General features: G+C 46.3%; 1 protein-coding gene across 1 annotated transcript in view; it reads left to right on the top strand.

Moving 5' to 3' along the window:
- The window catches only part of col15a1a (collagen, type XV, alpha 1a), a 157,434-nt gene that overhangs the window by 100,701 nt on the left and 44,233 nt on the right, over window positions 1-12,500 (top strand). Inside the window, exons 8-13 of the mRNA XM_063206312.1 lie at window positions 1,230-1,433; window positions 5,808-5,834; window positions 8,691-8,753; window positions 9,158-9,235; window positions 9,479-9,535; window positions 10,174-10,314. Of these exons, the coding sequence (XP_063062382.1) occupies window positions 1,230-1,433; window positions 5,808-5,834; window positions 8,691-8,753; window positions 9,158-9,235; window positions 9,479-9,535; window positions 10,174-10,314 (570 nt within the window). The remainder of the gene's footprint in view (window positions 1-1,229; window positions 1,434-5,807; window positions 5,835-8,690; window positions 8,754-9,157; window positions 9,236-9,478; window positions 9,536-10,173; window positions 10,315-12,500) is intronic.

Genomic DNA, 12,500 nt, shown 5'->3' with positions numbered 1-12,500 from the left:
TGTGTGCGTGCGTGCGTGTGTGTGTGCGTGTGTGTGTGTGTGTGTGTGTGTGTGTGTGTGTGTGTGTGTGCGTGTCCATGCTTGTGTGTGTGTGTGTGTGTGTGTGTGTGTGTGTGTGTGTGTGTGTGTGTGTCTGTGTGTGTCTGTGTGTGTCTGTGTGTGTCTGTGTGTGTGTTCATGCTTGCGTGTGTCTGTGTGCGTTTGCACTTTTTCACCTTTTGTTTTTATTTGTGCGAACAAATATATTTGGTTCTTCTATTATGTAGTACTCGCTAGAGGTGCCAAAAGTAATAGTAAATTCATGGTTTAAGTAAGTACAAAACTAGCACTTGATATTACATAGCTGTTACACCATTTACTCCATTGTACCTAATGAGAGACTGTGTTGTTGCTGAAAAACAATAAAAACCTAACAAGGATGACCAACCGGTTTCTCAGATAAGTTACCTGGGTTGGAACCGTGCTACTTTTTTTTAACTTTTGCTTTTACGTTTGACGCCTCTGGTATTTGAACTGTGTGAGCGTGTGGTGAAGTCAGGGGGATGTTTGCAGTCTGCCTGTAGACATCTTGTTTGCGTGTGAGTTTGTTGGTGCGTATTTTTAGGTCCTGTTTTCATGCTGAGCTGAAAATAAAGTGGTACAAATTTAGAAATTTGGCCCAATCATTGTGTACATGTTTGCAGGTCAATTCTGCACGGGAAAAATGCACCGATTGTAGCCTGAATTTCACTTTTATGTAGCATTTTAAACTGTGCTCTTAACTTTCCCCCGTCATTGTACACTTTAGAGTTGTCTTTACTTAACACTTTGTTAGCTTAAATTAGACTACATGGTAAATGCTTGCCTTTTGCTCAGCTACACAGTTCATCCATTACCAATTTTTCACTTTCTTCAACTCTTCCAGGGACTAGCCAACTCCTATAAATTAGTCAGGCCAAGAACAATACAAACACGATTCTGAGCTCCCGAAAAAACGGGAACTTCTCCCACTTTTTCAGGGAGCAAACAACCATTAGCAAACTAAGGAAGGTGGGTCAACATACCGTTTGGGAAATGTTAATCGGTATGCTCTTGGTCAGACCAAGTCCCGAAGAGATTTCAAAGTCGATGATAATCAGGCTACCTGTAAATAACTGTGAGTCAGTCACTAGGGATAAAAGCGTCACCTTAGTGTAATGTATTGTAACGTATTGTAATGTAATTTAATGTAATGTGATGATCCATCACAGCTGCCACAGATGCGACCTGTCCTGAAGGGGGAGAAGGGAGACCCGGGTCCCGCGGGCCGCCCCGGACCCCCAGGGCCCCCCGGCCGCTCCAGCCCAGGATCAGGCTCCGGCGCTGGGGGAGCAGGAGAGCCCGGACCCCGGGGCCCACAGGGACCTGCAGGGCCAACAGGGACCCCCGGAACTCCTGGCAAAAACGGAGAGCCTGTGAGTTTGTTTGTGTTTGTCCTACACCACCATCAGCACCCTACAACCTTCCCGCATCCACAAATATTCATAACAGCATCCAAAAATGGGCAGAGTTTGCTGTGCGTGCGTGTGTGCGTGCGTGCGTGCGTGCGTGCGTGCGTGCGTGTGTGTGTGTGTGTGTGTGTGTGTGTGTGTGTGTGTGTGTGTGTGTGTGTGTGTGTGAGAGAGAGAGAGAGAGTGTGAATCTGTTGGATCAATAAACGATAATACTCTACATTGTGTGACTCACACAGTTTGAGTGAGTGCATGTGTGTGTGTGTGTGTGTGTGTGTGTGTGTGTGTGTGTGTGTGTGTGTGTGTGTGTGTGTGTGTGTGTGTGTGTGTGTGTGTGTGTGTGTCGGGGGGGGGGGGGGGGTGAAGCGGTGGGGGACTTAGATGTGTGTGTGTGTGGGAGTGAAAGTGTGTGAAGAAATACTGTGTGTGTCTCCCTGTCGCAGTGTACGACTGTCCGAATATATATTGCTGTGAGTGCATTTGTCACTGAGTGTCTCTGTGAGTTTGGTGTGTGTTTCTGACCACCCAGAACCGTACAGTCCCACCCAGAGCTATTTTACCACCAGCACACACACACACACACACACACACACACACACACACACACACACACACACACACACACACACACACACACACACACACACACACACACACACACACACACACACACACACACACACACACACACACACACACACTCACACACACACACACACACACACACACACACACACACACACACAAAACATAGATAAAATGTCAGAACCCATGCCATGGTAATTGTGGCTAATTGTGCCATGCTCGTAATGGCTGTTTTGATGAACACTTTGAAGCATGGGGCATTATGGCCCAATTTGCTCCTCTGAGCCGTGCTGCACAGTCGGCTGCGCTGGGGCCTGTGGGTGAACAGCGAGGTGTTGCCCTCGTAAACCCCCCCTGGGACACTTAATCCCCATGTGTTTGAGGTCCTGCTTGGGTGACGTATCTGGCTGTGTGTGTGTGTGTGTGTGTGTGTTAAGGCTGTAACGATACACCCAACCCACGATTCGGTTTGTATCACGATATATGACCCATGATTCGATATGCCCCACGATTTCACACAAAAAAATTGATTTTTTTGTTGTTGAAAAAAAAAAAATAATTATATGAAAATAATTTATATATATACTTTGTAATTAATATATTTTTTGCATTTACCTGCCTGCATTAATTTTGTAGGTTTACAAGGCTGAATGATGTTGCAGATATAGGCTACCACTGCAACCTGTTCCCAGGTGTTGACATCAAAACACAACACAGAGAAATAAGGGATATTAGTTCACCAAGGGAAAAGGCTTATAAATAAGCTAAGATGTTGAGAGAGAGCGAGAGAGAGAGAGAGAAAGAGAGAGAGATGGGTGGTCAGGGTGTATAGTCATTGGCAGCTGTCTTACTTTATCAAACATTAGGCCTATGCCTATCCAATTAATATCCAAACATTAAAACAACACTGGCCATATATCGTCAGGAAACATGTTGTATTAAGTTAGGCTACTTAAAGAAATGCAACACTTAATTTTGATTAAGTTAAATATTTCTGTAGCTTTTTTTTTATCGTGCAGCAGCGCCTGCCCGTAGCCTACAATCAAAACTCGAAATGAACCTGTTAGTTCTCACTGCTACGTAACGCGCACGTTTTTCGTTTTGTTTTGTGGTTTGACATTTTGTCAAGAGCGAGAATGAATGCAGAGGCTGAAATGGAGCATGCTTTCTGCTTATGTAGGCGGTAATTTTACAATATAGCTTAACATTAATGTGGGAAGAAATAATGCTGCCTAATATCCTGCCTATCGACCTCAACGTTCGTCCGACTTCGGGCACCTCCCTACAAGCGATTCCAGGCTGGTTTATAGGCAGGCGGAGCATCTCGTGCGCTCTCTCTCTCTTTCGCGCTCTCTCTCTCTCTCTCTCCGCTCCAACATCAAACTCCACTCGCAATACACCGCGCATGCATGAGTAAAAAAAATATTGACACGTTTATAAAAGCCTTCTTGGTCTGTTGTTCATTTGTCCTTCACCTTCCTTGTTGTTCATTTGTCGTTCACCTTCCGATGTTTGCCTCTCGCGGAGGTTGCTCAGGCAATGGATAACAACAACGTGCTGGTTGGATGGAGCATTTTATATGAGAAAGCTGTGAATGGAACTGTTACTCGAACGTGTGCGCCCTTTTTCTACTGGTCTTTTTAAGCACATATGCAAACTCTTGCCTGTATGTTGCCTGTTGTGTTCTACACTGAGGGGTAACAACTTTAAAAGGGCACATCGCGATTCTGTGAGGAAGCTTCGCGATAGGGGTTCGTGGGTCTGCGTACCGCGATCCCTCGGTTCGATACAATATCGTTACAGCCTTAGTGTGTGTGTGTGTGTGTGTGTGTGTGTGTGTGTGTGTGTGTGTGTGTGTGTCTGTGTGTGTGTGTGTGTGTGTGTGTCTGTGTGTGTGTGTATGTGTGTGTGTGTGTGTGTATGATTTGTGTGCACACTGAAATCGTGTGTGTGTGTGTGTGTGTGTGTGTGTGTGTGTGTGTGTGTGTGTGTGTGTGTGTGTGTGTGTGTGTGTGTGTGTGTGTGTGTGTGTGTGTGTGTGTGTGTGTGTGTGTGTGCGTGCGTGCGTGTGTGTGTGTGCATGCGTGTGTGTGCAGATGTTTGAGAGTGTGTTGCCAGATTCTGTCATTTTGGCACCGCTGCAGCATGCCGACTGACCAAAGGCCATTCCTTATTGGCCACATATCTGTTTGTCACCGCACAGCTCCTTCCTAAACAGAGAGGTTTTGGCAGGCAGCTAGAGGTCTTTACTTTCTTCTCCCACTACTCTTGGGCAGGGAAGCTGACAGGGGGGGCAAAGGGGTCAGTTGTCCAAGGCCCAAGTAGAGAGGGTGCCCAAGCATGGATCCTCATTACATTGTATATGGTATTGAGAGAGGGGCCCTTTCAGATTATACGCGTCCCGGGCCCAGTCAAAGCTGTCAGCATCCCTGCTTTTGAGTGACAGCAGACAGAGTGCTTCTCCTCCTCTGCAATTATATATCAGAGTTCAGCTACGCTCCAAACCCCCAAACCCTCACTACCCCATCACTCAAACCCATGTTAGTGATATGGTGCTCTCTGCACACAAGGAACCCGAATTTTACAAGGACATGGCTGTCTGTACAGTACTGTATGTGGCATGGAATGGTGTGGTTTTGAAGGCTGAGGCGTGTAATACATAAATGTATCACAAAGATCACTAGTTTTTGGAGTCCTTTGCCGTCTTCCTTTCTTTCCTACCTAATGTCAGTTTGGCAAATCCAAACAGAAGAAAATTGCATCCAACTACTATCAGCTGTATTGTTACGTCAGCACCTAGCAACTGATGCAACTCTTTTCGGCTGGCTGAGACTGTATTGCACCAGCCATTCTGTCAATAACACCCCACAAACGGAATAAAAACAATGAGCACCACCACACTTGGCGTGTGCAAAAAAGTATTCATAACATTCCTGAGTTTGTGGCATATAACATGCACTATAATCAATTAAACGTGCCGGTCAATGGACAAAGCTGCTTGGGCCTCCCCCAATCCACAGAACGCCCTCAGAGAACTGACACAACCTTCAAACTCACAGTGGTAGCAGTGCAATTTCATTGAAATCGGTTGATCTCGGCCCTGCCGTGGTCAACCGGTTGGGCACTCGCCTGCCATGCGGCTGACCTGGGTTCGATTCCCGGCCAGGGTCCTTTGCCGACCCCTCCCCATCACTCTTCTGATTCACTTCCTGTTCACCTCTCACACTGTTCTATCAAATTAAGTCGAAAATGATTTAAAAAAAGAAGTTGGTTGATGTCATCTTCAGGGTCTGAACAATCACCGGTAACTGGCAGGACTCTTCATCACTCCACTGTGCGCTGCAATGTAATAGTCTTGCCTTAACATCAATCAGACACTTACTTTTACTTACTTACTTATACGTCACCATTATCTTGTCAGTTACAACTGCAGCGGGTAATTACCAATAATTGACAGCCATTTTTTAAGGGAAAGGGAAAGCGCAAAAGTCTACAAAGTTCTCACCATTCCACTGCAGGGCTGTGCACTTTCAGCTGTTATTTGTGTTTTTGTCATGCTGTGTGACTGTCTTAAACATTCAATTTCAAAACGTTTTACTGTCACAAATTGTCCTCTGCAATGTACCAGTATTTTTTACCACCAAATGAACTCTTCTACTATGAAATGAAAGAAATACCTGCATTGCACATTATTAATCTTGCGGCTGTGTGTCAATTATGGCTTGACGTGAATATGCATTCTTTATATTTCAGGGTGCACGCGGCAAAGATGGTGAAGCTGTAAGTATGATGCAACCATGCAGTCACAATTCACTCGTCCATAATTCCCACCTGTCACCTGCATGGCTCACTGTCTCCCTGTCTGTATCCGCTTATGCCTATGAATCTCCTTTCAATTATTATGCAGGATTGTCTGTATGACATCCCCACATATTGAATATGTTTATTCAAGATTCAAGATTCAAGATTCAAAAAGCTTTATTGTCTAATATGTTTCCATATTAGAAAATTGTCTTTTGACTGAAGGCTTGTGTGTGTGTGTGTGTGTGCGTGCGTGCGTGCGTGCGTGCGTGCGTGCGTGCGTGCGTGCGTGCGTGCGTGCGTGCGTGCGTGCGTGCGTGCGTGCCTGCGTGCATGCCTGCCTGCGTGCCTGTGTGCGTGCGTGCATGTGTGTGTGTGTGTCTGTCTCTCTGTCTGCATGAGTTTTCTGTTCTTGTCTAATTTCCTTTCCTTTCCTTTCCTTTCCTTTCCTTTCCTTTCCTTTCCTTTCCTTTCCTTTCCTTTCCTTTCTCTTGTCTAATCTTAACCCATTACTTCTTTAACCCATCTTCTTCTTTCCTCCCATCCCATTTCACTTTCCCCATTCTACTCATCCTTCTTTCCGCTCTCCCTATTGCCAGTATTCAGCTCTATCTCCTCCGTTCCACCTGGTTCGTCTCTCAGAGATGCTTACCAGACCCTCTCCATTGCAATTACACAGACATGGACAAGAGATGCAGAGTGTCTGTGAAGCCGCTTACATGTAGATGGATATATTTGAAAATGCACAGATTTCGGCCTCTTGTTTACACGTAAACAGACTTATTGAAATCCCTTATTTAAATATCAAACGCACCTGAGCTCAAATGCAACTGTCACAATGGTGTTTTTATTTTTCTCCATATGTCGTGTTTATTCGTAAGCAGATTCAAAAACATGTTAACACATTCAAAATATACATGTCCGTGTAGACAGGGACAGTGTATCTGTGAATAAATGGACATCCTGTTTCTCTATTTGACGTTTTTGATTTAAAAAAAAATGTTGTTACCTCTATACCATTTGGGTTTTGCAAAGTACAGTAGCATACATAGATACTCTGCATACTCCCCATTCTCTTCATATGTCATTCACTTGTTCAGCTGAAGATAATGAACACTGCTCATCAAACAGGCAGATCAGGTCCAGGAGATCAGGTCATCAATTCCTCAGTGATCACTTGATCCATCATCTGTTTGATGTGTCTGGGTTAGGATATGTACTACAGCCCGCAACCGTACTCACTTTTCCACCTCTGTCTCAGATTAACTCCAGGAGTGTATGAGGAGAAACGTGTGCATGTGCGTGTGTGCAAGAATTTTTATACATGTGTACTGTATGTCACTGTGTGTGTGTGTGTGTGTGTGTGTGTGTGTGTGTGTGTGTGTGTGTGTGTGTGTGTGTGTGTGTGTGTGTGTGTGTGTGTGTGTGTGTGTGTGTGTGTGTGTGTACGTGTGTGTGTGTGTGTGTGTGTGTGTGTGTGTGTGTGTACGTGTGCGTGTGTGTGTGTGTACATGTGTGTGTGTGTGTGCGTGTACGTGTGTGTGCGTGTACATGTGTGTGTGTGTGTGTGTGTGTGTGTGTGTGTGTGTGTGTGTGTGTGTGTGTGTGTGTGTGTGTGTGTGTGTGTGTGTGTGTGTGTGTGTGTGTGTGTGTGTGTGTGTGTGTGTACGTGTGTGTGTGTGTACGTGTGTGTGTGTGTACGTGTGTGTGTGTGTGCGCGCGCGTGTGTGTGTGCACGCGTGTGCGTGTGTGTGTGAGAGAGAGCGAGAGAGAGGGAGGGAGAGAGGATGGAACGGTGAAGGCAGGCAGTGCGTTGATCACGGCGGTGGTGGTCGGACTCTTTCATGTGTGCGTCCCGCCGTGATTGGGTGACAATAGCACCTGTCCACCTGTGCATCTGATTAAAGTGAAGCCAGGGTCACGACCCCCATTCAGATTCAAAGAGAAAGAGAGCCTCTACACATGTGTTGTACATGTGCGGGCACGGTGTGTGTGTGTGTGTGTGTGTGTGTGTGTCTGTGTGTCTGTGTGTCTGTGTGTCTTTGTGTCTGTGTGCACGTGCGTGTGCATGCGTGCGTGCATGCATGCCTATGTGTTTGTGTGTGCATGTGCTTGTGTGTGCATGTGCTTGTGTGTGCATGTGCTTGTGTGTATGTATGTCTAAGAAAGAAAGATAGAAAGAAAAGGAGAGGAACAGAGAGGGAACAGAGAGCCTGACCCTGACAACAGAGCAGTGTTGGCCCCCATTATATGCCATATAAAAACCATATTGGCTCATCTGGGTGGTGTTGGATTATAGCCATTTTGTTCCAAACGTTGTAAACCCATTTCAAAATCATTTTCCAAACTTACTATGTGTTGGCTAGAATCCAGCGTGTTCTTTTTAAAGAGTCAGAGAGCATGGTGTCCAATTCTTGATTTTAGCGGGTTTATTTATCCAAAGCATCTGGCATGAAGTTACAAATAATTAAAGCATTTTTTGCATTCTGTTCTCCTGTGACCTCTTCCTAACAGCAACAATCAAGATCATTTTTTCTTTCCCTAGAGTATCTGCCTTTTTGTAGTAGCGAGTAACCATCCCCCGTCTGTCTCCAAGCTGTGGGGGCTTCCATTGTCTCCAGGTAGATCTAGCCCCTTTTGCCAGACCTCCTGAGGTGTTTCTTGATCACACAGAGAAAATGGGTTGGGTGTGGCAAGTTAAAATCTTTCGCAAAATATACAGCAAATGATCATGACCCTTATTAAACATTCTCAATGTCAATTTACAAAAATGTATGCCAATATATTTTCAGTGCCCCCTTCCCTCATCTCTCCCCTCCCCTCACGTCCCCACAGGGCCAGGCAGGGCCCCAAGGATTCCCTGGTCTCCCAGGAGATGCTGGACCCAAAGGAGACAAGGTACCGTAGCCTTAACACACACACACACACACACACACACACACACACACACACACACACACACACACACACACACACACACACACACACACACACACACACACACACGTACACACACACACACGTACACACACACACACACACACACACACACACACACACACACACACACACACACACACACACACACACACACACACACACACATGAACACACACACACATGAACACACACACACATGAACACACACACACACACATACACACACACACGTACACACACGTACACACGAACACACACACACACACACACACACACACACACACACACACACACACACACACACACACACAGCTGTTGTCTGTTGTGAGATGTGATGGCTGAGCGTTGGTTCTGCTCCACAGGGCGAGGCTGGTGTTGGACTTCCTGGCCCCCCCGGACCTCCCGGCCCCCCAGGGAAAGCAGCGACCGTCAGATATGTGGTACGAGCTGCCAAACTACTGTAAACTAATGTGTAAACTCCTGTAAACTCCTGTAAACTCCTTTAATTGTGCGGATGGCACGCACACAAACACCAGTTGACTGTTTATCATCAATGTTTTCCCCCCACTGTTATGTCATTCACATTGTGCAGTTTAGCTCTCAAAACGGCTACTGATTAAGATATTGATAATGATATTCTGTACGAGAATATGTGTTGTAAACCGTACATGTTGTCTGTGTAGGAGGGTATGGAGGGATCTGGATTTGAGGACTTTGACAGTGACACAGAAGGAATCAGAGTAAGTCCCTTGCTTTTTTATTCAGTGAAAGAGGTTTTTGCATTCAGGTTTTCTATTGCATTCATGTGTGCTTGTAGCCCCTTAATGTGCGGCGTACCTCCAGTGGCACGCTGTAATAGACATTGAAATGTAAGTACCATAACACTACAATACTATGACACAACACAGGCCCTTTAGTAATGCACCACGACTTGGTCATTACCATATTGGTAACAATGAATTTATAAAGCCGCGCCTTAAGGGGTTAATGTAGAAAAATGCACATACACATTGACACTATGTTACAAAGACATTATGTCAATATGTACTGCACTGATGCTTGAGCTGGCGCAGTCCCCGGAAAGAATCTTTAAGGTGTGTGTTTGTGTGCGTGCGTGCGTGCGTGCGTGCGTGCGTGCGTACAGCTGCACGCGTGTGTGCGTACGTGTGGATGTACAATGCCTACGTGGCATATGAACTTATTGTTCTGTTTATTTCATGCACTTGTTCTTGTTGTGTTGTATGCAATGATTACTGTCATGTGCTCGATTGTAGCTTTGGATAAAGGCATCCGCCAAATGTAATGTAATGTATTGTAATGTTATATAATGTAATGTAATATAATGTCGATGGTGACGTATGTCTGCATTCATCTGCAGTGTCCTCCAGGACCTCCAGGGCCCCCAGGGAAGCCCGGCCCTCCTGGCCCACCTCAGGCCTCTCAGCCTGGGCAGACAGGGCCACCCGGCGCCCCTGGGAAAGACGGCAAGGACGGGGCGATGGGGAAACCTGGCATGCTGGTGAGTGGAACCTCTCTGGAATACTGTCCTTGTCAACTTTATGACAGTAATCCAATGCAATCCAAAACTTTAGCAAAAGTCACCGACGTATGCTTTTATGTCATGATGGTGAATAGTGTTGGTGATGGATAGTGGTAAATACATTTCACACACACACATACACACACACACACACACACACACACACACACACACACACACACACACACACACACACACACACACACACACACACACACACACACACACACACACACACACACACACACACACACACACTTAGAGGTGACTCCGTCTGCGTTACACATGTGGATTTATTACAAACAGCTGAGGTGGCTAATGACAAATGCCCTGAAACTCACCTCTGACAGCTAACAGGTCTGTGTGTGTGTGTGTGTGTGTGTGTGTGTGTGTGTGTGTGTGTGTGCGTGTGCGTGTGCGTGTGCGTGTGCGTGTGTGTGTGTGTCTGTGTCTGTGTCTGTGTCTGTGCATGCGTGTGTGCTTGTTCATGTATGTGAGAGAGAGAGAGAGAGAGAGAGAGAGATATATATATATATATATATAGAGAGAGAGAGAGAGAGAGAGAGAGAGAGAGAGAGAGAGAGAGAGAGAGAGAGAGAGAGAGAGAGAGAGAGAGAGAGAGAGAGAGAGCAAGGTACAGTATGTGCGTGCGTGTGTGCGTGCATGTATTTTCTATATTAAGTCAATGTCTGATTTAAGCCTGTTACTATCAGGGTGACACTTTAATGTGTTATGATGATAGGAGGAAGCAAAATATTTTCTCACGACACAAAAGATGTTTTATGGACTAATTACCAGTCCAAATTTAGTTTTAATTAAACATGAAGTTATTGCCTTTTGACACACCTGCACGCACACAGACACACACACAGTGCACATATGCGCATACACGCATGCACACACACACACACACACACACACACGCACATGCACACACACACACACACAGTGCACTATGTACATGCACACACACACACACACACACACACACACACACACACACACACACACACACACACACACACACACACACACACACACACACACACACACACACACACACACACACACACACATTTTTGACAAGCTCACCGCCGCCGATCACGGACTTCATTGACGTGCCGACACGACAGGGTCAGAATCACTGCGGATGACTAACGAAGCACATCCTGGATGTGAGAGGGGAGGGATTACGTGGATTAGCGTCTTGTTTGCTCAGGATATTACACTGCCGCACCGCTGATCCGCTGGATTAGCCGCCGCTGTTGATCTGACGGATTAAGTGGTGTGGGTTTAGGGCCCTGCGCTCACTTTGAAACGGGATTTTCGGGAACCTGCGTTTTGTTTTTTTGGCGGGGGTTTTTGTCTCCCACTTTCTGTGTGTTATGACGTCTGTCCATTGCTGTGTGTGCGTGTGTGTGTGTGTGTGTGTGCGCGTGCGCGCGTGTGTTTTCAGGTGTCTAAGGACTGGTTCGCTAGTCCGGCCCGTGGCTTTAACCTTGACCTTGGCTTTCTGGCGTCAAGGTCAGAGTCTTGGTCAGGGTCAGGCTCTGGCTCTGGCTCAGGCTCTGGTTGGGACTCGAGCTCAGGCGAGGTATCTGATTGGCTCTTGCTGATGATGACATCAGCAGACCATAAACCCCCCCCAAAAAACCAACCCAACCCCCCCTAATGTACCTTCACCGCATTCCTGCCTTCCTCCACCCTTAGCCACAAACGACTCCACAGACCTCCTCTCTCTCTCTCTTCTCTCTCGTCCCTTTCTCTCTCCTTTCTTCTCTCTGTTCCCCTGTTCCTGGCCCCTGGCTAACTAAGCGTAGATGCCTCCAGCTGCTGCTGCTTTAAGCATGTATTGTTTTGCTCGGAGCTTTAGGGAGTAAACATGCATTGCTGTAGGCTAGATGTGCCACAATACCCCACATCAGAATATCCAAATGATGCCATTTAATGTACAGTGGGCGTGCGCGTTAATGACTGTGTCATTATACCAAGACATTTCATGGTGCATTGGGATCTGTTTGTGTTTGTGTTGTGTATCGTGTGGCCCTGTTAAAAATGGATGCAAGTGTGCTTTGGTGTGTGTGTGTGTGTGTGTGTGTGTGTGTGTGTGTGTGTGTGTGTGTGTGTGTGTGTGTGTATGTGTGTGTGTGTGTGTGTGTGTGTGT

This window comes from Engraulis encrasicolus, chromosome 9 (assembly GCF_034702125.1).
Source record: "Engraulis encrasicolus isolate BLACKSEA-1 chromosome 9, IST_EnEncr_1.0, whole genome shotgun sequence".
Taxonomy (NCBI): domain Eukaryota; kingdom Metazoa; phylum Chordata; class Actinopteri; order Clupeiformes; family Engraulidae; genus Engraulis; species Engraulis encrasicolus.
This window is presented reverse-complemented; position numbering and strand designations above follow the sequence as displayed.